The 26,068-nt window shown below is 41.0% G+C and overlaps 2 protein-coding genes across 4 annotated transcripts in view; both read left to right on the top strand.

Moving 5' to 3' along the window:
- The first annotated feature begins 41 nt into the window (after positions 1-41).
- On the top strand, positions 42-22,440 carry LOC104910185 (uncharacterized). 2 transcript variants are annotated; one of them, XM_085220552.1, is made up of 6 exons: positions 42-857; positions 1,027-1,147; positions 13,169-13,333; positions 16,537-16,839; positions 18,163-18,329; positions 20,249-22,440. In XM_085220552.1, the coding sequence occupies exons 1-4, from the start codon at positions 835-837 to the stop codon at positions 16,648-16,650; spliced, it is 423 nt and encodes a 140-aa protein (XP_085076678.1). In that variant the 5' UTR covers positions 42-834; the 3' UTR covers positions 16,651-16,839; positions 18,163-18,329; positions 20,249-22,440. The 2 variants fall into 2 exon arrangements, with proteins under 2 accessions (XP_085076678.1, XP_085076679.1); XM_085220553.1 differs by lacking the exon at positions 16,537-16,839.
- A 2,116-nt stretch (positions 22,441-24,556) lies between these two features.
- The window catches only part of PTPN3 (protein tyrosine phosphatase non-receptor type 3), a 160,609-nt gene continuing 159,097 nt past the window's right edge, over positions 24,557-26,068 (top strand). Inside the window, exon 1 of one of the 2 annotated variants that reach the window (XM_010708587.4) lies at positions 24,557-25,775. In XM_010708587.4, the coding sequence (XP_010706889.3) occupies positions 25,649-25,775 (127 nt within the window). In that variant the 5' untranslated portion in view covers positions 24,557-25,648. The remainder of the gene's footprint in view (positions 25,776-26,068) is intronic. The other variant, XM_010708588.4, reaches the window with a different exon arrangement.

Raw genomic sequence — 26,068 nt, 5'->3', positions numbered from 1 at the left:
GGGTGGCTCCTGTGGAACTGAAAGATGTGTGTCCCTGTCTCCGTGATTATACAGCCATCATGAGGTAGCCACCTCAATAAACATGGACTCAGGAGAAGGGAGAAGAAAGCCAGGCACTCCTCCCCTTCGCTGGGCATGTGAGCTGGTGGACTCCGCAGGCAGATGTCCTTCCTCAAGCCATCAACACCCCAGTGAAGCATGGGACTTCCTAAGAAGAGATGAGAACACCCCAGAACAAGTCATCGAAAGAGAGGTGCCTCTTAAGCAAGGTGCCACTTAAGATTCCTCTGTTCCTTTCACATAACTCAGTGTGATGGCAGCTGTGGGTCACTCTCAGTGGAGAAAGGCAGGTGCCCTGCAATGGTAGTGACTCACTCAAAGCAAACACAGACACTTGCCACCAAGAATTGCTCAGGAGTTTCCCTGATGCCCAGAAATTATGACGCAACATGAGAACTTGGGGGATTTTGTTTAGAAAACACATAAGAAGTGGCTGGTACAGTGCTGCTGTTATTTTGTCACTGGTATGTCTTTTTTGAGTTACTGTTTGCTAGCTAATTAATAGATACATGAATTGGTGAAGGTTGATAGTATAATCTTAATAGAGCTGCTTCACGGCGAATCTGAAATGACACTAATCTCAAAAGTAGAGCCACTTACTTTGCTTGACACACGCACAGCCTATAATTAGGTGCATTTCTATGTTAATCCCAGTTTCTGCTGTGAGCCTATCTATTCCAGGCATGCAACCAAAACTATTCAGCATGGTGCATACCTGGACATCAACATCAACTCATACTAGATAACCTATATATTCCATATGTGAGCCGCCTCATGCTATCGGCTGCTTTTCAGAGGTAAGTGCCCCATCTAGATTAAAGTGCTCTGGCTCGGATTTGCAACACAAGGGTGGCTCTTTAGTCCAGAAGTGGAATCAGCCTTCAGTTTCTGAAAGGGCTGTGTTTCTCATAAGACTGTGTTTGAAAAGCCAGCCATGACCTAATACTGTTTTCTGCTACTTATTAGGGAGGGCTCAAATAAAGCTGCTGAAAATGTGCAAGTTACTATTTCCCAAACCAAATGTAGAAGACTGAAGATGCTGCACTGCTGGACTCCACTCACGTCCACAAATGAAGAAATCTCTGAGGTATCCATCATTGTCTTCACAGATGTAACTGCCTGTGGGCTGTGTATCAGATGTTGTAATTTCACTGGTTTATCCAAATGCTGTGGACTAATCCTCAGAGCCTTTGTATTTGGTGCCACATTCATAAAATTTATTTTAGCAAATCCTTTGATACTGAAATGAAATTGAATTCACCTGGCACCAAATGTTTGTCTTTATTCTGTTTGCAGGAACAAGAATGCACAATTTGTGTGTTTGACTTGACAATCAAAGCTCAGTGCAATGATTTAAAACAGTTGAAAAGAAAAAGCTCTTGTCTGAGTTGGTTTATCTATTAGTCAGTACCTGTAAAAACCTGTAGTGTTCCTCAGTAATTACTATGACTGCCTAGCAGACCAGAAAAAAGAACTAAGCTACAGGAATGAGGTGTGGCTTGGTAACACTCATGTACATCACTCATGTACATACTTTCAAGCAGAAGAAATTTAACTTTCTAAGACACATTAATTTTAGTCCTGGAAAGTCACCTCTGAAAAGAACGCACACTTTTTTTGAGGGATCACGAGATCACCCCACTTTTTGCATCAGACCCACAGTAGGCCAACAAAATGGCCGCTTTCTGTGCAGGCAGGAACAGGCCTCAAACATGCAAAAATGCAGAATTAGAGGGGCTGTGTAGAGTCACATGTTATCTGTAGAGAGGAATGTTGCTGGAAAGCAATTCCCTTAACACATGCATCTCTCAGAAAATGTCCGTATTAGGAAATTTTCCTTTGTGTAGTTATCTTCCAAGGTCTCTGACAAGGAGCTTTATGCCACGAGGAGCAGGTAGAGATAAAACAAGAAAGTGATATCAGACAGCAAGTGTTGGAAGGCAGTGAAATAACAGAATGGTTTATTGCTGTCTACAGCATTCTCCACAGGCAAAAAGATCAAAACTGAGTCTAAAAAGAATATGAAGTTTTGTTTGAAGGCTACTCTAGCTTCAGGGCTAGATCAGTTTGCTCAGGGCTGTCTCTCCAACAATTTCTCTGGGCAACCTCTTCCTTTACTTTTCTCCCTCCTGGTAAAGACATTTTTTCTAGATTCTTTCAGAAATTTGATTTCTGAACATTACCTCTTACCCTTTTGCTGCGTTCCCACATCTTGAGGCAATTGTGTCCTCAAACCACCCAGTCAAAAGAACGATCAGTGATTTCAAATACCTTTTGCTGAATGCAGGAATGTTGATACCAGACAACCCAACAAATCACCTCCCGAGTAATAGCACTGAGTGTTCTCCCTATGTTCTGGCACTGAATGAGTGAGAAGGGCTGAACAGGTCATGCAGGTGCTATTTCCCAGCAGCTCCTCAAAGACTGGCTCTGAAGTTAGTTTTAAATGAAATGTTATATTGACACTGAGTTCAGGTATGAACCTATTATCACTGGTTTGCTTGTTAATTCCCTTTTTGACTCAACCAAAACAATGGGTTTTTGCTCTTGTTGTTTTGTTTATTTGATTGTTTTGTAATACATTCTTCACAAAATTGGAATCTGGTTGAAGTTTTGGGCCTAATGAAGTCAGGAGTAAAATTAAACTGCTAGGTAAACTCCAGTTTCCTCTATAAGTCTGGAAGTAATTATGTTTGTTTCCCTTAGTATAGTCTAAATGGATCTTCTCAATATTCAGAAAGCTGAATGTGACTGAAACATCTCCATTTCAGTATGCCCAGTTTTGGTTATGTAACAAATGTGGTTTTCCAGAAGTATGAGCTGAGCACTTAATAAAATCTGAGTTGATTAAACAGTATGACAACCAAATTCCCATGCAACCCAAGTACTTCTGAAAGTTTAGACAAATTAGGTACCAATTCCTAGTTTACTAAATTAACTGCATCCAACAGGAGTTCTCAGCTTTTTCACTGCCATTCAAGGAAATTGACAGCTATTGACAACTGCATTCTTCTTTTTCTCTCTTTAGCACATACAATGAAAGAGGTGTGAATCTTGGAAGAATAGGTCAATGAGATTTTCAGGCAATTATGAGAATGAATTAACATCTGAACAGTTGAGCAATCTCATTTTATTCTTCTCTGCACAGTGCATATTTGCTTGTCACAGTGCAACCCATGTATGAAAACCATAATCTCATGGGAGCAGAGAATCCTCCCTCAGTAGCCTTCTGAAATCCGCTTGCTCATGTAATGAATAACCTACATGTATTTCAAGGTGATGAAGAATTAGAATCAATAGGATGGGGGTTTTTTTGAGAAGAGGTTGTAGAGCCAAAAACCTTTGTCTACTGAGGCTGCAAAGCCAAAAAATAATTTCCGCAGGTTTTTATTTTTGTTTTTGGTTAAAGTCGAGTGTTTTGCAACTTTTAAGGGATGTAAATAAGTCATTTAGCATTTCTAGTTTTTACGGGCTCTTCTTCCTTTGGATGTGATATCCTCAGATGCATATTCCTAGCTGAACTTGTGAGGACCTGCACAAGCAAGGTCCTCTGGCAGACAACTTGGAAGATTCCCAATAATTCAATATTTATGGTGAAACACAATTGATCTTCAGAATGAATGTGAGCTTAATACATTAGAAGAAAAATAACAAAATAGAGAGAGGAGAGTCCTTGAAAAATTATCGAGTCAGCCCTGAGCCCTAGACCAGCAATTGTATTCAGATAACTCCTGGCAGGTACTCATCCAACCAGATGATGGGACCAAAAAGTATCATTCTGGCTTTTAAGCTGTAGATGCATCTGGCTTATTATTCAGCTCTTATGTCAGGATGTATCATGAGGGGAGCCAAGCCAGGAGCTGTGGTGACCATATCAGAGGCCATGTTCTTGCTGATAGGCCATCAGCCCCACTGATCTGAGCCAACTGGACAGAGCTGGGGGCAGGTGATAGATGCCAGTGTGACAAGATGGGGGATGAGCTAGGTCCATGGCCCAGAACTCTAATCCAGCACATTAGGAGATAGGACAAGAGGTGCCTGAGCCAGCTCTACAGGCTCAAAATGGGATGGTGGCAGTGGCCTCTTAATGGGTCTGAACCTAGCGAGAGTTGTTCTTCAAGATATACGCCTCTCTATGTGATAGTCATCATCATTTTACACCTGGGCTAGAGAGCAGCAGTACTTTGATTTACGGGCCAAAATGGTCACTCTGCTTCTGCACGAGAATGGTCACTGAGGCCACAGTTAGTTAGCTTCTAAGCTATTCTCTGTTTTTGTGTCCGCCAAGTAGCTGATGCAGGACAAGGACTCGTGATTGCTTTTTTTTTTTTTTTTTTTTTTTTTTTTGCTCTTTTCTTAAATAGCTGAAAATGGGAACTTCTGTTTTCCATGTGCTGACACGGTCATGCTCACAGGCTGCTGAAGATTGCCTGAACAACACGGTGCCCAGAGGCTTACACACGTGTAAGCTAGCATGCAAAGGGCAGCTCTCGATGAAGAGGTTTTGCCAGTCTGATCAGCTGGATCTTATAATCACCACCATGTCGTCAGAGATCTGAGAGATTTCCATTGCCATCCTCCCTGTACTTGTTACTTCTCATTCTTGTATTGCTCATCCTTTAACAGCAGAGCTTCAGCTGTTCTTAAAATTTCCAAGGTGGCATATAAAACGGAAAACTCTTGTCAAACATATGTTTACCACCACTGACTGATGCTCTTGCAGGAGATAATGTCATCTGAAGAGGATCAATTAGAAGCATTACTCTTTCTTTCATCATAAATCTCAGTGAAGCAGGAAATAGTATGAAACTTGAAAGAAAGATAAACAAGTCTCATTAGGAGGAGTGCGGTATGATGAAACAATAGGGTACAGAAGGGTAGGTGACATATCAGGCCAACACTGAGCTGGAGAAGACTCATCTAATTGTTGCCAACTTCCCAGCCCAAAGGAGGGGTAATTGAAAAGCTAAACATAGGTCCTGAGGAACACCATCACAATGCTAAAAATTTGGCTTTAGAGCGTTAATGACACCGATCCCTAAAAATGAACTCAGAAGAATCCCTGAACCGATGATCTCGATAGCAGCTCATATTGTGGTTATGTTCACCTCTCATTGACTGCATCTTTTTGTCCTCCTCAGAGACGTGACCCTTCTGAAATCAGTGTGCCCATCAAAAAGCAAAAGCGTAATGAACAATTTTTGATTTCTATAAATGGTAAAACTCTTTGATTTCAAAAGAAGTAGGACAGTGCTATTTGCTTAATTGGACTAAGTCCTGCCCACTGAAATTCATGTGAAATTCTGTTTAGTGGTTTAGCCTGCTGGGTCTGAAGCTGGAAAGAGATACTACTTTCCATCTAGTGAAACAAGAGCGGTACTCATAATCTCTTTGAAGCATCTGTGCTTGAGGCAGAGGCTAAGGTCTCAAATTGAGGCATTTTAACACACAGTGTCAATGATGTTGTGCCTAGCACTGTGTTGAGCCAAATAATTGCATCACTGTGCCATGTTTCTGCTTACCTAATCCACTCTGATGCAAGAGAAAGTACCTGGGAATTGCTTGGCATGTTTGATAAGGGTAAGTGGCACAGCAGCCTTGACTGCATTGCACAGAGCCAGGGCAGCTTTCTTTTACCTGAAGATCAGTAGCCCCAACTTCCTGTGGCCTTGCTACTTGGGTGCGTTCATGCCTGCTCACCATGATCGCTTTTCTTCCACTCTGTTCTATAGAGACTACTACTACAGCTGCTGTGTCACTCCCACCACAACTGAGGGCTTCTAATTCATAAAATCATAAAATCATTACAGTTGGAAGAGATCAAGTCCAACCATCAACCCATAACCACCACACCCACTAAACCGTGCTCCTCAGTGCCACATCTCCACACAGGGAGAACAGGGACAGCGATTCCACCACTTCCCTGGTTCCAGTGCTTGAACACTCTTTTGGAGAAGAAATTTTTCCTAATACCCAAACTGAACTTCTCCTGGTGCACCTTGAGGCCAATACCTCTCATGTTATTACAGGTTACCAGAACTGTATTATCTTACTCCTGCTTCATTAACTGCATTTTTCAGGCTGCTCCAGTACCCTGTAACCTAGATCTCTTTCCTGCTCCTATGCTCCAGATTGAAGTAATTACCCCATAACCTGCTGTTTTATCTGTAGCTCTTCTTTGCTGGCCTCTGCCCTTCTCAATCCCATGCAGAGGTTTGTCTTCTTAGCTGACAGCTGCAGCTCAGCCTGCTTGCAGCCCTTCTGGGAGGTAAGAAGGATGCTAACATTGGTGAGAGAAAGTGGCAGCCCCACAGGGAGTGTGCCTGGCACCTCACAGCCCAGTTTTCCAAGCAACTTGCTTCAAAGGATAGGTTGCTCAGGGCTCATACCTTGGGGTCTTGGCTAAGATGTATGAACTCCACTAGGCCTAGAACCTATCATGTTTCATACCTGGCTCTAAAAGCTGCTTATATGTTGTTTTCTTATTATTTGTTTGGTTTTTAACTCTCCTGTTTGACATAAAAATATGTAAACAGGTGACAGGACTTAACAGTTAATTTATCCACAGGTGAATGAGGGAGGACTTTCCTGTCTTTTGGCATTCTCTAAAGGTTTTGCTTTCCACAGAGAAAGAATAGGGATTTTCCTTGAATCTGGAGAGATTTATATTTAAGCCCTCTGAAGCAATGAAATTGAGCCCCAAACTTTCATGGTTGGTATTTGGAATGGTAAGCTCTACAGAAGAGATGCTGCTGGTATTTCTTCCCTAGGAAGCATCCTCAAGGGCTCCATGGCACCACAGAACAACTCAGGATGAAGGAGACCTTTGGACTTAGCACCTTGTCCATCCTCTGGATAACCCTTCACCAAAATGCCAGGTAGGAGTCCCACCACTGCTGTCTGTTCTTTTCACTGTACAGAGAGCACTGGGAACAGGACATTGCAGTAGAATGCTTATAAGGGCAAGATGGAGCAGGGGTCTTTTTGCAGGGTGGGAAAAAAGGGGGAAGCTGAGTAGCACAATGAATGAACTGAAGCTGAATCTCCTAGTCAGCTTGTTGAAATCTCTTCAGTTGGTTGACTAATTATGATCAATACCAAAATACATTAAACAGATGAAGAAGGACAAAAAAAAAAGTGGATTTCTGAATAGTTCCTCTAGATGGCAAGCTTTATCTATTCTATTTATCTTATCTTTTCCAAAGCAAATATATTCAAGTCCTATAAGGCATTCTTATGTAATGTTGGACTATTTGGTCATTTCTGGAATATCAGTTCCTGGAATCCTAAGCAAATTGCTGTAGAGAAAAGAAAATGTGGCTCATATATCAAGTCCACGAGAAATGTATTTATTGGTAGATTATGCTGGAAGGTACAACGAGTTTGTTTGAGAGACAGTATATTTTGGAAACTTCCCTACCGCAATTCACTTTAATGCCAGTGGGATTTTACTGTGCTAGGTGTTAGGAAAGTCCCTTTTTCTGCCCCAACTTTTCTGTGTATTAACGCTGATCATGACCGTTGTTGTGGCCAGTGAGGAATAAGAGTATGGAATCTAAAATAGGATGAGGAAATCAGTAACTTTGCCCAGAGAACTGATCTTGATCTAACTCTTGTACAATTAGTGATGACTCCAGCGGACTTCCCGGCTTAAAATCACTGAGATGTCTGATATTTAGTTTGCTTCGATACTTCTATCTTAGATAAGAATGTAATAGATATCAGCTACTTTGAGTTCTGTATTGTCTTTTGAATTGCTATAAAGCAAGCATGATGGCAGTGCTGGGACATAAAGTTGCATTACAGACTTAGTGCTATCGAATGATTTAGTGGGAAGCAAGACAGCAAAGCATCTAGAAATTAGAGTACATTCCCAGGCCTATGCTTCATACAACAGAAATTGAACTTTAAAAAGGCTCTTGGTAATTATGAAAACTCCTGTCTAGCAATGTATCACCGCTCTAAAGAGGTTTTTATATGACGGCAGTTATCATTCTGCTTTTTCAGTGGACACATTAAATGATGTCTGCACAGGCTGACACTTGTGACCAGTGCTGAAACGTTTGCATCTGTTCTGCACGGCTCTCGCTGAGACTCAGGCTGTGTTTCTTCATCTACATGAAACAGTTTATGAACTCCTCTAGGGATACGCCCCCTCATTCATCTCCCAGCTGTACATAGCATTCTGTTCAGGTGTTCATAAGTGGAAATTTTTTGTCTGTTCTCTTGGGAGATTCTTCCGTAACCTTGTTTTGGTTTAACTCAGCAGGCAGAGCAGCTGTTTGCTCACTCCCCCTAGTGCAATGGGGGAGAGAGTCATGGGCTGAAATAAAGACAGTTTAATAGGACAGAAAGGAAAGGAAAATAATATACAAAATGAACGATTGCTCACTACCTGCTGACTGATGCTCAGCCAGTCCCTGAGCAGTAACAGCACCCACCCCCAGCCTATTGCCCCAGTTTTGTTGTTCAGCATGTTGCCATGTGATGGTATGGAACATCTCTTTGGACAGTTTAGGTCAACTGTCCAAGTGCTGTCCCCTTCCAACTCTTTGTGTCCTCCATTACTGGCAAGGCAGTAGAAGAAGCTGTAACATCCTCAGTTCTATGCAGCACTGCTCATCAACAGTTAAAATGTAGATATAGTTTTTTATTTTCCTCCTGAATTCAAAACATGACCCCATACCAGCCTCTATGAAGAAAATTAACTCCATCCCAAAACCAGACTCTAACAACCTATACACGTATTGTTCAATTTAAGTTTGTGCTGTCCCTGTTGCAGCTCATTACTTATTATTACATCCCTCAGCCTACCACTCCTTGTTCATGTCAAGCGCACTGTCATGTCTTTGACTAGACTGCAAGGGTCTCAGACTGTGGACTCTCATTTTATCTACAAAATTTTTGAGCAATCTTTAAGCATTGTAAGTATACACAGTGCTCTTAGCTCTGCTGTTTCTTCTGCCTTACGTGATTTATAAGTACCTGAGGGGGACTTATAGGAAAGCTGAGGAGGGACTTTTGTATAAGGGCAAGCACTGATGGGATGAGGGGGAATGGCTTTAAACTGGAAGAGAGCAAATTTAGAGTAGATATCAGGAAGAAATTCTTTACTGTGAGGGTGGTGAGACATTGGAACAGGTTGCCCAATGAGGCTGTGAATGCTACGTCCCTGTATGCATTCAAGGCCAAGCTGGATGGGGCTTTGAGCAACCTGGTCTAGAAGGAGGTGTCCCTACCTATAGCAGGGGGTTGGGACTGGATGACCTTAAAAGTCCCTTCCAACTCAAACTGTTCTATGATTTGTCCTTTCTTTGCCTTTCTACCCTTCAAATACTCTTGTCTTAGCTATTGTCTAGCCTACCCACACTATCTCTATTGTCTTCAAATCAGCCTCCCCAGCCTGCAGATCATTGCTTGGACCATCTGACTTCCCTGAGTCAGGACTTGCTTTCTAGCAGAGGGATGCCTGGGCCTCTGTGGACTTTTGCTGACTGCATCTTTGTATAGTCACCTCAAATGTTTCTTATCTCACCAATCTGATGAGATGCCTCCTCAGTCATTTCCTCCTACTGCCACGTGGCATTGTATGATTGTGCCCCTGACAGCATCTCTTCCTGCTTTTGAGCTTCCCACCTTTCTCTTCCCCAGTGACCGTGCCTGCCCTTGGTAATTAAGTGGTTCTTGCACAGCTTGGTGAAGGAACCAGGAGACCTTTCTTCATTTCCTCCTCTTAGCATTACAGTTATACCTCTGAGAAACTTGCTTGTCCTCAGATAAAAATGTCTCCTAAAAAGAAAGGGAAGTGGATGAATCTGATTCCTCCAGATTTTACTGAATCATGAGGTTGAGGTTGACTGATAATGAAAAGGGGAATGTGTCATGTCCTTATGTCAACACAAAAATGCTCGAGAGTATAATTTCAGTCATCACCTATAAATGTGATTGAAGTCTCTCATTTTGACAAGAAATCTGGCTTGATCTCATCCAAAAAACTTACTTTTTCTTCCCCTCCCCCCAGTTTTACTACTGAAGAAGGAAAAAAGAAGTCTGGCAGGCACTCTTACAGGCTGGGACAGGACAGGCACGATCCAGTGCTCCAATGAGCCATTTCTTTCCTCCCCAATGCAACTGCACAGCACATCTTTCTGGGAGGTCCACAGATAATCAACCCTCCCCGTTACCTGCTATGTACAATTCCATATTCTCTATGTGTTCATTTAATACATCCCTTTAAACTGGTGCAGAATGCTGAGTATCCCTGCCCTCTTTCTCTTAGCTCTTTAATGTGACTGATGAACAATTGGCTAATTCCTTCCCTCAGTATGAGATGATATACTGTAGTACCAAGTCCTTCTCATCCCTGCAACATGCCCTTACGCAAGATGGCTTTGGTCTTGTATAGTGACAGAGAGGGATAACCAACCTCTGAGTGTCTTGCTTAACACAGTAGGCGTTTCTTTCACACTAATTAAAAGGTGCCCATGATTGATAGGCGGATGCATGTAGGCCTTCTCTTTCAAGATCACAGTGTCTCAAAGCATCCTTGTAAATGCCAGGAAATCTTTTAGTGATATGTGTGTAACTGCTGAGAAAAAAATATATATTATTGATGTTGTGCTGAATAAGCAATGAAGGCAACAGTGGCTACTGACAACATGCCAGCTAGAGAATTTGAGAAGAGGCTATATTTCCTCATAGATTTGTCTGTGAAATATGCTGTGGTTGCTGTGCACTGCAGCTGAGCTTTACTCAGGTTCAGGCTATCCTTTTCTTTCCTTGTTTTTAATACTGGCAATTTGGATACATACATAATCATCCCCACCACCACTTTGTAGGCACTTTTTATTTCCTCTCTCATTCACGTTATTTGGAAGTGGATCTGTGAGTGGTGCCTGAATATTTATATTTCTTGTATTTGTATTTTCAGCATCTTCAAATCAGAATCAATGGAAAGACCCCGAGGAAATTATTTTTGGCCTCCTAGTCATAAAGGAGTAGGTCATGCAAACCAAATACGCTTCTACTTCCTTTGCTCCAGGCAATTCCCCTGGGCTGGAGCAGACCTATGGGGCAGGATGTCTCACAGGGATCTTAGTGCACAGAGGCTATGCAATCCATTTGTTATATATGTATATGTATATATAAGCACTTGCATAGGTAAATTCTGCTTGATGGGAAGCAGGTGGAAGGAAACGGGCAGGCAAGTTCTTCCCCTTCTTCCTCTTTCAGTGGGCAATGAGCCTGTGAGAGTGTGGGCTCTTGTTTTAATCATCTGTCTTGCATTGCTCAAACTAAGCAGTAGTTAAGGCATAGCATCTGTAAAATCCGAGCCCAGGTTCTGCTGTCTCCTTCATTAAATGTATGGTGGTGTGGCAAGCTGTTCTTCATAAGCTGAGTCCATTTCAAATTTTTTTTAGTGAGCTGTATTTTAAGAACATTATTTGGGTGTATAGATATGACACTTCTCACAAATTAGAAATGTCTCATAATGGTGATAAAATGGGGACTTAGAATGAAGAATTTCTTCACCTACCACAATAACAAATGTGTTGGATGTCTAACCTATGCTACACTGCAGTACATATTGATGACTGTGTATCATACTTCTAAATGTAATGAAGACAAGCTAACAAATCCTGTGCCTCTGGAAAAGCCATCCTTTGCAAATCCTGCCTATACATAATCTTAAACAGCATTCATACTGATAGCAAATACTAAATGTATTTTGTATATTTGGTAATGCAGACGGAGGGAATGGCTGCTGGCTGGATGACATTAGCAAACAGACCGTCCCTAATCTGCTCTTCAGCGCATGACCTACATCTTGTTGTTATCATTCCTCTTTTCTTTGAGTGAATAATTCTCATTTCATGAGGCTTTTCTAAGCAGAACCCATACTTCAGTATGCCTGGTAAGTACCAAGTGCTTCAAGTGCTTTTGGCTGCTTGCATTCTGATTCCTGTTTCCCAGTGCAGAACCAACACAGGCCTCCTAAAATACAGTATCATAAAAATCAAGGCACAGTCCCCAGGACACAAAGCATTACTTATCTTAGACCCAACAGTCAGGACAGTACCACAGTCACATACTTTCCTATATACAGGATAAGGCTGGGATCATAGACTGATGGGGCTGATATCAGAAGGGCTGTGCGATATTCAGAGCAAAGCCAAAGCTGCCAAGTATCACTAAAGGAGGAGAAATCCCCACCAAATGGCAAACCAGTGGTCATAGTCCAGCCTGGACATGCTTTGTAAAAAAAGCTTTTCTGATGTAAGTGGTGTTCTTCAGGCTTTGGGGAAGCTGTCTGGGAAAATGACTGTACAAAGGATTTTTGTTGTTACTTGGCCTGATGGCTCACTCAGCATCTTGGTTTCCTCACTGCCTTTTGGTCAGAGTCATGTTATTATGAGTAGATAATTGTGTATTTAGCTTGTAGCTCCTTGCTTAAGACTACAATTTAAAATAATGAAGGAATTTAATTTATATCAGTGATGCTCCCCATATGAACTCAACGCAAGGCTATAATAAGCTAATTTATAAGTGACACATATTTCCTTCAAACCCAGCCAAAATGAAAAATATAAAAATGAGGAGAAATGACTTTAATGCTCTTAGAAGAGTGCATTCCAAAAAGAGGACTGAGCTGGTTAAAATTGCATCTATTAGAGCGTATGAGCAATTGGCAAGTTTCTTCATAGTTTTCACAGGCAAAATTAGACCAATTCAAGAATAACAGGGCATTTTTATTGGACGTTTCTTAGCAAGAATCTGAAGCAGCATGTGCTTCATGAAAGCTGTTGGCAAACATCTTAATGGTTTGTAATTTTTTTTTTTTTTTTTTTTTTTTTTTTTTTTTTTTTTTTTTTTTTTTTTTTTTTTTTGAGAACTAGTCAAGCTGAGGGTTAAGAAGAAGTTCTTAGACATGGGAAAATTTCCAAAGCAATCTGAGTCTCCCTTCACTAATTGAACTCATGTCAGGAACCATGTTTTAACATGACCTTTAGGAAGTTGTTTAATTTGTTGTTAATATACTAATTTTCTCTTTATCCTCCAGTATATACAGCAGTTTTACAGACTTTTTTTCTCTATGCCTAACACAAAGACAGAAAAAGGAGCTGCTGACACTAACAAGGAAAAAAGGAAGGTGGTCATTCCTGGAGAAGACGCCTCTCTCCTTAATAGCCTGACACAGCGAGGTGGCTGCCCACAGATTAGGAAACTGTTTCCAGAGCTCACCATCGCCCAAATGAGGTGGTTGCCACAACAGGTCAGTCCCAGCACCTCCAGCCCTGCTGACTGGGGACTGAGTCAGGCCCTCCTGGCCCTGGTCCTCTGTCCACTGTGCCTCATATTCATGACAGTAAGCTTCACCTGCTCATGGTAAGATGACATGAAACATACCCTAGTTTCTCATTTTAGGACAATGTAAGATATGCCCTTTTCTCTTGGGTGGCCTTTGCCTGAATTGTTCAGTTCAGCATTTCTTGCCTTAGTCCTGAGCACCCTCTGATCCTTGCTCCCTGACAAGTCTCTCCCACCACCTCTTTCCCAGTGACCAAGCTGAAGTCGTAGAATCATAGAATCGTTTGAGCTGGAAGGGACCATTAAAAGTCACCTTGTCCAACTTGTCTGCAGTGAACAGGGACACCTACAGCAGATCAGAGTGATCAGAGCTTCATCCAGCCCGATCTTGAATGTCTCCGGGAATGGGGCACATATACCAAGGCTTTCTAGGCAGCAAGGGCACATTGCTAGCTCATGTCCAGCTTGCTGTCAAGTCACAGGAAGGTTTCCTTCCATTGGAAGCATTAATCTGCCTGCTGGGTAGCACGGGGAGAAGCTGCACAGATACTGAGAATATCCAATAAAATCAGAATGCCCGCAGACTGACTGCTGTAATGGGGTCAAGTGCAAAGCCTGCTTCTTCACTGAAGTTGCCCCATGAAAATGCCCCAAATTTCTTAGGTAGAAATTTCTGTACTGAGAAGATTATTTAACTGGTTTTAGACTGGGTATGAGGAAAAAGTTCTTTTACAATAAGGGTAGTGAGGCACTGGCAGAGGTTGCCCAGAGAGGTGGTGGATGCCCATTCCTGATGATACTCAAGGTCAGGCTGGACATGACTCTGAGCACCCTGGTCTGCTGAAGGTGTCCCTGTTTGTTGCAGGGAAATTGCACTAGATGAAGGTCCCTTCCAACTCAAACAGTTGTAAGATTCTATGCTTCTATAAGTGATAACTGTGCACACTGATATTTGCATATCCTAAAGAAATGCATCATAGCATTAAACTTCTTCTGTATGGTGACAACAGTACTGGGATTAAAAAAGCAATCTACCATATTAAAAATGGTGCAACCCACATAAATTAAAAACAGTAAATCTTTCCACTGTGTAGACAAAGGGGGTAATTTCCATGTTCTCCAAGACTCCTACACATTCATGCCAGTGTTTTTAATGGCACTCAGGCTTGGGAGAGAAACTTTTGTTACAATTGGATGAGTTGTCCCACTTTTGACCCTGGGAGGAGCCCAAATACTGCAGGTGCTTGCAGGGCATGGTGAGAAAAGGGAAGGCAGGAGATATTTGTTCTTTTGCATATTCAGCAGTGTCTTGGAAGGGGAAGAGCCTGGCACCACTAGAAAGAAATTTACACTCTTTTGACTCTGCAAATGCACAGAAATTTATGCATGTGGAGCTATATATTACTTATTGTATGAGAACTAGCTAACAGGAGCAAAGGTGAGGTTCCTCAGGCATTTACCACAAATTCAGATGTATGGTTAATTTTTTTGCTACCTTTTCCTGGAAGATAACAGCTCTTAACAGGCTGAAGGATTTTTAGGTAGCAGCTGCTGAAATTAATTGAAATATATAGTTTTGTTATGAAACCTGTGCTAGGCCGTATCTGAAACAGTAGTGCTAATTTGGCAACAGCTTAAGAACAGAGGTTTCCGGAAAATGGAATTCAGTCACGTAAGACAGTCTGATATTACAAAAGAGTGGGAGTCTAAGCACAGATTTAAATGAAAAGTTGACCTCATTTTTATTTAGAGGCAAAATAGTCTCATTTGGAAAAAGAAAAATAAATTTTAACAATTTTTAATAATGATAAAATACTCAAATTCTTAATATATAGAAAAAGATAAAATTGGTAAGAAATTGGAGCCCAGTGAGATGAAAAGTATCCAGCCTCTGCACCCAGCTGCTTCCAGAACACAGAATTATTTCAATTATTCTTCTGTCTCTTCTTTCTCTCCAAACCATGGCTTGTTACTCCACAGCATATATAGAGAATATATATATATTCTGGATACTTTTTATATATGTATGCTCTTGGATGCAGCATGCTCAATCTCCCCCCCCCCCCCAAAAAACACAAAGCTATACTGAAGTAGCAGTGCTGAGCATTCTGAGGTCTCATCTACATTAGCAATCCATCAGCACACAGCAGTCGATCTACAGAGCATTCACTCTCTCTGTCTCATGCTCTTTTTCCACAAACTGAAAAACCACATTTGTGGCTGGAGCTGGATGCAATTCACATTCTCTTAGGCCAAACTGAAGAAGAGGATCTGGAAGGGTCACCAGCAAGCCTTCCTGATCTGGATTAAGATGTTCATGCAGATGTGTCCTGAATGTGAAGTTGACATGCACTTATAAAGAGTGCCATCAGCTTGCATCATTAGCTGCTGAATGGTATTAATGCTTAGGGACTCCTGACTACTGAGTTAAAATATCCAAGGCATCCAATTAATTATTATTATTATTATTATATTATTGGATCTTTGTTCAAATACAGCCTATGAGCTGTATTCCCTATTATTTATTTGTGTGGTGTAATTCTCTGTAGAAACTATTAATGGAACAAATGTTATCTTGAAATAAATCACTGAACAGAATATGTGGGCTCTGAAATGTAAATGCACAATAATTAATCGTAGTTCAGCCTCCTTCCTAAAGTCCTTGCTGCATAGCACAGGACTCAGACTGCGTACTCATGGTAATTGCTGGTGCTTACCTCTAGCAGTGAACATGGAAAAAGATCCCCTTTTCTCAAGGCATGTAATAAATGTTAAATAAGAATAGGGTCAAATTTCCTGCTGATTACTTCCTCTCATTCATTTACTGAACACGGGTGGGCCAACATTCCACTTCTGTTTTCTCACTCATTTACAGATTGTGCCTGGTACTTACGGGCATTTCAAAAAAGTCATAATGCAAAACGTAAAGGATTGGATTAAAAAACAAATCAATCAAACAAAAACAAAATGAAACACCACACACACACCAAAAAAACCCCCCGCAAATTATCGATAGATAGCCAGCATCGTCATTGTAAGAACAAGAATGTTCAATTTATCAAAGTAGGAATAATTAAACTTCTGTCAGTTCACACATTATTTTGGTCAGAATTCAAGATTTAATAATTTTCTGACTTGAGCATTGTGGCTTTTTTTATTGTATTATAGAATCATAGAATCATCAAGATTGGAAAAGACTTCCAAGATCATCCAATCCAACTGTCTAACCACACCCGTATCTCCCTACCATGTCCCTTAGTAAAACATCTAAACATTTCTTGAACACCTCCAGGAATGGTGACTCAACCATTTTCCTGGGCAGCCTGTTCCAGCACCTGACCACTCTTTCGAAGAAATTTTCCCTAATATCCAACCTGAACTTCCTCTGGTGCAACTTGAAGTCATTCCTTTTATACTGCTAATGCTCCTCTTTAAAAGACAAAACCCAAACCCCTCTGCTGTTACAAGTAGGTAAGTGTTGCCTGAGTTTTCTCCCCCTAGTAGTCTATTTTGTTGTACAGACTAAACATACAGACTAAAATATCTGTCTGCATCATGTTATGGTAAAGCCTCATACTACACTCATCCTTGGCTGGATTTCTTGCTGGTTTTGAAATGAGTGCTTATGCTGCATGCTTAAATCAGCCAATGTGCTGTGCAAAAAGCAGGCAAATTTTATATACCCATCTTGAAACTAAAGTCAAATTTTTAACACCTGGTAACTCTTAAAAAACAGTATACCAATTTGGAGCAAAGTCCTAGCCATTTTATTTGTATGGCAGCAAAAACAATGAAGATCAAGGCACTTCTATGTAATCACAAAAAAACAATTGTATTAGAATCACAGAATCATTCTGACTGGAAAAGACCTCTGAGATCATCCACTCCAACTACCAACCCATCCTCCCCACATCCAAAAACGATCTCTCTCAGTGCCACATCCACGCGGTCCTTGAACATCTCCTGGGATGGTGACTCCACCACCCCCCTGGGCAGCCTGTGCCACTGCCCCACTGCTCTTTCTGAGAGGAATTTTTTCCTGTATTATTGCAAAGAAGTAGCAAAATGTGTTGCTCAAGGCATACCATAGATCCATAGATTCCAAAATAATGGAAAATTTCTGTTTCAAATTCTGTGCAAAATTTGCAGCACTAAAAGGACATTTTTAAGGTGATTAGCACGTTGCAAGGAAACTTCTTAAAGACAATGCATTTCAAGTTCTTCAGAGTTACATTTGTCATTTCTTTGCGAGGCAGACACTTCAAAGGAAAAAGATAGCCTTCTGAAGTTAATAAGCAAATTTGAATTCTTTTCCCAGAAGATTCTTAATCATGGCACCAGTGTAGATTTATAAGATCTGGGTACTTAACAAGAAAAATGCCAGTATTCACATGTAGGCATTATTACCACTGACCTCTTCTCATAGGCCATGAAGTGCTGAATTTTATTTGGCAAATTGAAGCATTGCTTATATTTTTTTGTTGAGTCAAAAGAATTTTCCATCAAACCAGTATGACAGTTCTAAGAAACTGAATGGGAATTATTTTGTTAGGTAAGTTAAAAAGTTGGGTTAATAAGTAGTTCACCTTTTGAAAGTTAATGTCAACTGAAATATTAAAAAATTCTCTTTTAAACAGTCACATCTACTTAATAGTCTTGGACACATTCTAGAACAACCTCTCCTATTTTATAGCAAACTGAACTTTTACTTCTAAGTTACCTGAGCGAACAAAAAGCAGTTCAGCCCAGACTGTATTTTTTATTTACATCTTTGATCAAATCTCCCTATTCTAGGCAAGCATAGAATAGATGCCAAAGAAATCAGCAGCAGAGCGGATGACAAGCTGGATGGCATTCCCTGCTGCAGAGAGGATCTGGAAACATAAAAGAATTCTTAAAATCACAGGTCGATGGCGAGCTGCGAGGACATCAATGGATGCAGTACTTCAAAGTGCTGAGAGGTAAAGCATACCACATATAGACAAGAAAGCTGAAGAGTCTTGTGTGCAGGATGAAGCGGCATCTATATGTAATGAATGTTATAAGTGCAGACTGATTAAATTCAGCAAATCTATCTCTAAGAAAATCATATTCTTGAAATACTTATCCTATGCAGCTTTTAAAACAGTTTCTGACTCTCCCTCTCTGAGCTAACTTGTACCTGACGAGTCACTTCCTTTCATCTAATTGTAACAAATATCCGGCTGAACGAAGAGACAAACCTTACTTGATTTTTGATGACAAATCAAAAGTGTGTGCAGGTCTTCATGAGAAGATTAAGCAGATGATGGCCTGTCCTATTGCTGTCTGAGAGGGGACATTTTATTTGCTGATCTGAGCGGAGATGTCTGGCTGCCTAGCCCATAATGAAGATGTGTGGGCGCATTTCTATCTCCTTCCTTAAGCCTAAAGCTCAGTGCTATTAGAGCTTTGAATTTGCCAGGAGAAGGGGCAAGTAATCTTGTAGGGTTAAGGATCTAACTAAAGATTGCCTCTGGAAGTTGCCTCTGGAGGGTCTTTGTTCAGGTGGCCAGATCATTCTGCATGAGGTCTTAAAGTACAAAGATAGATCTAACAGGGCCAGCTTGCTTAGTGGCATGTTTGAAGGAGCTGTGCTTGTGAAAATGAGTATAAGAGAAAGAAATTAAATAATGAAATTCAAAAGTAAATATGGGAGGAGTCACACTTCTGAAACTTGTACCCGGGAAGAAGAGAAACACCACTCCATGTCATGAAGGTGTCACAGGCACTTGTCAGCAGCACAGCCCTTTCTTTGTTGATGTTTTGTGTGATGCTAACATGACGGTGATGACAAGTCACCATTTTGCTGCATGAAACTATGTGGCTGGCACTTGGAATTCATCTACCCTAAGGTATTTACTAAACACAGCGAAGCTTACACATATCCTCTGGTCAGCACATTGAAAAGAAGTCTGGAAACTTACTCACCCAAGAAACACTGTGTAATTGGGCACTCCAACTAACTCTGAGCAACCTCCTACACTGTAAACGATCAGTTTTATGATGTTTTAATGAAGCTTTTTTATTTTTTTAGCTAACTCTTTTTAATCTCTTTTTTTTCTTCATATGTATAAAATCATACTAGTGATTTCCTGTGTATTTCATACTCTGTGCCACCTGAGTTTTAACCTATCATTTCCAGCACAGATTAGAATTATCTTATCTATTTATACTTAATTACTGTTTTCTGAGAAAAACAGTAGTCAGTGGTACATGCACTGACTAATAGACACCACTGTTTTCTTCCTCTTGTTATTATACCTTTCTGAGTTTTTGTTCCCTATGAAAATTTTCAGCAGTAAGGCTGAAGAAGTGCCAGTTTATGCTAAGGGTTGTTTCTTTCAGATGAAAATAAGGAATTATATAAGATGACCAGCAGTGAGAAGGGGACTTGTACAGCTTTGCCTTTACATAACTCAGCATTGCTCAAAGCAGTTTCTGACCCCTGATGTACACTTAGATGCTTCAGAGGGTGGGATCAGCTGCCAATAGAATCGCAGGAGCCAACCTAAATGAGGATTTCCATGGCCAAAGGAAACATTCATGTCCTCTATTCTCTTGAATTATTCACTATTTATCCTCCCTTATTGAAAGAAATTGTCTGGACTTCACAACTTCTTTGCTATAGGGTCATCCAAAGAGGTAAACTATGGAGAAAGATTGCAGGACAAGAAGTAGTGAAAACTTTTTTCTCTGTCAATGCATTTTGAATGAAAACAACTAATGTGGTCCTTCCTTTTTCTGTTTAATGTAGGAGTACTGAAAATGAGCATATGTATTATCTTAATTTGAAATTATAAAGAGCCTCAGTGCTAACACTTGGATATCTTGTGTATCTACTTCTCTTTGCCTTTTTCAGCAAGAACAGCCTTGATCTGAAGAGTGTGATTTTCTGAATTTAATATGGGGCTTTTACAGTTTACATCTGGCATTCTTTTACTAGCGAGACTGGTATGTCTCACTGTCATCAAAGCAAACAGCTACAGACCTGAGGGATGGAGGGATGTTAGCCCACCAGGATCTCAGCACACCTCCATCAGTAATGGCTGAACTCTGGGAAAGCTGGACACAAAGTCAGAAGTAATGAAGCCAGCAAGCAGAGCTCTGGGGATACCTGCTGCAAATGTGAGAGTATCACAAAGCAGAGGCACAGCGCATCAGCACTCTTGGCTCACCAGCCCATTGGAAAAACTCACACTACAGTGTAACCACATTCAGAGAGAAAAGAAGATTGAAAGAGAACCAAATATTTGAAAACAACCATATGGATGGTGCCCCCACTGATAAGCAGGATTAGACAGTGGAAGAGCATGCAGCGTTAACTGGTAATCTGTGGGTGCTGGCAGCAATTTCTTAGTGAGTTCATTGTTCTGCACAGTTTTGCTGTTGCAGTTACTCCACTCATTTTTTTGCCTTATGCAGTTTTTTTGTTTGCCTGTTTTTTTAAGTCTGAGGTTTTGAATCTGTTCTCATCTTCTTTGTTTAAACATATCCTTCATGCCTTCAGGTGTGTTTGTTGATCCCTTGAACTGAAGCTAGAAAAAAATTCTCCTGGATTAGCATCATGTTGCATCACCTTCAAAGAGGGTGGGAAAGCACAGCTCCTTCTCGTAGCCTTTTGTCCCTGGATCCCTTCAAGTTTCTGCAGTAGCTCAGCAGGCTGATTTCCTTCCCATGGTCCTTCCAACATAGGAGGTTTTTCTTCTCATTAATCTAAAGCAACTGTCAGTTTAGGAGAAAAAGCTTTGGTACTATTTGAATAGGCAAGAAGTTAAAGCTGAATTCATTGAAATAGATTCCTGTGAAGTATAGAATGTGCCAAGTGTCCTACTGCTGTTTGCAGAAACTTTTACTGTGTTTAACAGCAGATATATGTCACATGGAAATTACTGCTTCAATGGAAGCTGGAATTAGATTTTGCCTAAATATATGTGATGGCTTTTGATTTGTGATCTTGAGAAGCCAAAATGTTGAGACGGTGTCCAATTTAGACTAGAAAGCTCACAAACATTACAACTATTTTATATCATCTTCAGAAAATCTGGTCCTAGGAAGAATTCAAATGTTTCACAGGTCCTCTCTAGTTTTGCTTCTAGGCAATCACGTGTTCATCAGTGCTATTGCTACATATTACTCTGCGACTCTTTTTGCTTTCTGGGGCCCAAGTAGTAGGTCTCAGGAGATTGATGTCCCAAAGCTGTCCTGGAGTCCACAGGGGACAAGTCAGTAGAAATTGCTCACCTCTTGTTTGAGAAAGGGAACAGAAAGTGTCGTTAGGAAGGTGATAGCAGCCTGCTTGGTTTTGTGCAGTGTTTGAAGAGCAGAATTCATCTCAGTCCCAGTCAGTCCCCTTCACAGAAAATGGAGAGCGAGCCTGGGCTCAGTGGGGTCTAGGGCATGATTTCCTCCTAAGAGAGATGTCTTGTACAGCTAGGTGACCCACACCTGCAGCGAGCCCAGTTCTTTCCTCTAACTGTATAGATAGCCTCCTTTAGGAGGCCTTTGGTACCTATCTGCTCTGGGTTCCACACATCAGGCCTATTTCCTGCACACAGTGGGTGTTGAAGTGCGTTCAGCTAACGCCATGCTTGGTGTCTTCATGTCTTGGAACCTCACAGCTCCACTCCTCCCAGTCAGAGATAGATATTTCAGCACCATTTCTCTACAAGCAACCTTTATTGAGTTTAAATAGAGCACTGGGTCCCTTCCCTCTCTTTGCCCCACTCAGCCTGTCCCTGCTATCCAAGCAGCCGTTCTGCAGTAATTCCACAAGCCATTTTAAAACAAACCAGCACTTAATATTCTGTTGAATGAGAAAGGAAAAGCCCACATGGTATGGATGACACATCACATGCCTCTTTGGACCAGTATATTCAGGATTTCATCTTGTTCACATTGCACTGGGTAGCAGTGGGAACTGGGAAAGTGGGAAACCCATGATGTTTAAAGAATCAACTGCTTAAATCTGCTTCATTTATTCCAGTTAGGGTCCGCCCTCAGGCTTTGGAATATTCCCAAATCAGCCTTGAATAGGACAGCCTTTAATCAGTTCCACAGAAATCTAATGATGCATAATTGTAGGTTATGGCTAGATACTGGGGTGAGGACAAATGGAGCATTATAAGGAAGCAGATGTGAACATGGCTTGGATATTTTGTCACTTCAGTGACAGAAGTGGAGACAAGCATCAATTGCACAGTTACTGTATTGTTTTTTCAGACAATGATTATAATTACAGAGATGAGCTTCTTGGAGGATCAAGCACCACAATTACGGGATGTTTGTCATTCGAGCGCTCTTCACAAATAACTCACACACAAATGTACGCATCAGTTTCAATGCTTGGAGCCCATCCAAAGATACAAATGGCTGTATCGCTTCATATTTTAATTTTATTACAGCAGAATGCTCCTGTATGTAAACTTGACTCTTTCTAGAGTTTTTGCTGCCTTTGACAGCACTGGTTCACTTAGCTCATTAGATGGCTTTCAGATTTTTAGGATGTGGTGTTTAAATGCATTAATTCATCCTCACTTTCTCAGGTACCTATACTCACATGCTATTTTTCACTTTGCTGAAAAGACTGGAATCAACTCCCACTGTGCCTTCTGTTTCCGGAGGCAGGTTAGCAACTTTAATTCCTGACCATGCGCAGAGGACAGCTCAAAATAGAAAGAGGAAAAAAAAAATTTAAATAATTTCTTCTGTCATTTTTATATTACCTCTCTGCAAGAACTCTTTTTTTTTTTTTCCATAGCAGTCCTTTCCACTGAAATTCAAATCAGAACATGCTAATATGATTCCCAGTAGGAGTTTGCAAATGTCATAAGAATTTGGTTATTGTCTGATTACATATAGTAATCAGACAAATACACGTACATTCTTCTGCAAATGTAGCTCCAAGTGCATCTGAGTTTGCAGATCTAAGTGACTGAGTTCCTACTATAAACTAGCAGTGCAGTAACCTTAGGACATCTTAGAATATGGCTCTGTAGTTAATGGATTATGGAATAAGAAGCAAGTAGGTTATACATTTACCAACCTCCTGGTCTGTAATAAACCTGGCTGGACATCTTAATTCATGCAGAGAATGATGTTTTGAGACTCAGGTAGGTTTTCAGAGTGTGACAGTATCATCTTGCAAGCAAGGGACATTTAACAAAAAGCTATTTCCCCACAGTTATTCATCTTCAGTTCAGCATTGCCCAGCTTTATCTCTCAGCTATCTCTGATGCTAAGCATTACCTGGGATTTTAGTCCAAGGAGGAGAATGGATAAGCACATTTTTATTGGGAATATTCTTACAGGAAAAGGATGCAGAGGGAAAAAAACAATAACTTTGCCTCTTCATAGACGATATGTTAAGGTTTTGCAAGTTTGTCTTAATTTTCAACCCTATGTGGTCTTCAATACATCATCTCAAGAGTGCTGCCATCATTTGAGAGATCTTCAGGCTGAGTGAGAGTACATGGACAGTGGTAGCATATGGGGAGGCAAGAAGGCCATAGCAGCTCCATCCTGCACTGCCCTGGCAACTGTTGTTTCCTTGAGTGGACCAGCCATTATTTGCTCTAAATTCTAGGGAAAATTAATTTACTGTCATTTCCTTTACAAACCTCATCATTGAAGAGAGGCCCCTCAATCAGCTACACTGTAGAAGCGAGGTGAATAGAAGCAGCTTTCTCATGTTTGCTAAAGTACTGAAACAAGTACAAGGCTCCCATGTGAATGAATTCAGCCACTGAAAAACACAGCTTTTCATCGATCCGTTTGAGTATATTTGCATATGAAAAAAAAAAAAAGCACTTTCAATCTTTGTTGACTTCTATGTTTTAAAAAGAAAAGGGGGTGAGTATTTAGATCTGTTGAGTATAATGTAAACACTCACTGGCTGCAAAATGAGAGATGTTATTTACCCTGGTGAGAGAAAAGCAAGACATTACCATATTACATCATTCTCCACCAAGGAACCTCTGGTGGATCTGCCATTTCCAGGAGGACATAAAGTTCCTAGAAGTGAGAATCTAGAAGTGAGAATTGGTTAAGATTTTTCTTTCAGCAAACTAGAAACTGGACTTGTGGTTAATTTTGTAGAATTACTTTTTTTAAAAGCATAAATAATAAGGTTATGACAATAAGGTCACACTCCTCTTATAACATGACACTTCGCATGCATGCAGTCTGAAATGCTCACTGCTCATTGTCTGCCTCATTCCAATATTTTACAAGTGTGCAATAATGATAACTTCCTCTTTCATGCTGCGTTTTGTGCATAGATTTCAAAGCGCTTTCTAAAGAAAGGGAACTGTAATTATCTGTGTTAGAGATGGAGAAACAGAAGCACAGAGAGCTAAAGCAATTTGCCCAAGGTGACAGGGCAAATTAGAGGCAGAGTCAGGTGTAAATCCCACGTCTCCTGCTTTTTGGCTCCTTTCTAGCCACAGCCTCTCTTGCACTCAACCATGCTTGGGGGAGTAACTGCAGAAGGAAATGGCTATGAGGATACTTTCTGACTTGCCCTAATGTGGAACTGGTGCAAGTCATAATGAGGAGCCACTCTTGGCACGGAGTCAGCAGAGAAGTGGTAATTGAGCTGCAAGGAACTTTCAGGGCTGTGCTGGGGGCTCTTTGCTGAGACCCTTATAGGGGTTGTGCAAAGGCAGAGACTTTTGTTGTTGCTGCATGGACTTAACTTCTCTGTAGGCACTGCAGCACCATTAGCCTTGTGTTCTCCACTCTGTGTCTTTAAGAAATCAGGCCCACATGGTTCTCGTCAGTAGCAATCAGTGCTAATGTTCATGGAGGCAGAGGTCCCTATGGTGAAGATATAGGGTTGTTTTATCCCACAAGAAGCTGTGCTTTGGGAGATGCAGAGGCAGCCTATGCCACCTGTGTGTATAGCAAAAGGCTTGTTGCTCTGCCGCGGTGCAGGAGCACCCAACTTATACCGCTAACTGCGGTTTATTTGGCACGTAGGACTGATTCTAAATTATTTCCTGCACATTCGCAAGCAGTTTCCCTTTAAAGTGTAGCAGCTGTGACATTTTGTAGGTTCTGTAATTTCAGATGAGGCGCTAAGAGACTACTCCTTTCAAATTTTTTTTTAATGAAGGTGGGTACCTGTTGCAATGAATCAATTAAAGCCCTTCTGACACATAAGATGTGTGTTGCCAGACCTGTTGCACAGGTTTGTCAGGAGGAAGGATAACATGTGACAGCGTACAGAAGCCAAGAGGGCTGGAGAAGATCAGAAGCTCGCATGAGCGAGCTGAGCTTTCCAAAATATTTTCTCGAAACACTATTCAGAAGACCCCTGAACTCTCTGGCAGACGGCACCATGGTGGAGCAAGAGATCCTGCTGTCGTGTGCTTATCCTCAAGAAAAGTGTAAGTGACCAAATGTGATTTTGTATGAGAAATGAAAACAGGACACAGGAGAAAGGAAATGAAAGAAACGATCTAGCTATTATAATTGAAAAGACAGAGGGAGTAGAGGGGAAATGCTAAAATGAGGAAATAAGGAAGCTATTAACTTTATATTGTAGGCATGCAATTGAAATATGATTAGTGCCTTTACAAGCAAAGGAAAGGATGCTTGTATGAAGAACTTTGATATAAAAGCGTCTTGAGGAAATGTGCTTTAATCTTTGGCTTTCTGCTTGTATTTGTGAGGTACTGTG

The sequence above is a fragment of the Meleagris gallopavo genome, chromosome 3, assembly GCF_905368555.1.
Source record: "Meleagris gallopavo chromosome 3, MGAL_WU_HG_1.1, whole genome shotgun sequence".
Taxonomy (NCBI): domain Eukaryota; kingdom Metazoa; phylum Chordata; class Aves; order Galliformes; family Phasianidae; genus Meleagris; species Meleagris gallopavo.
The sequence above is the reverse complement of the archived record's forward strand: the minus strand, read 5'-3'. Positions and strand labels throughout refer to the sequence as shown.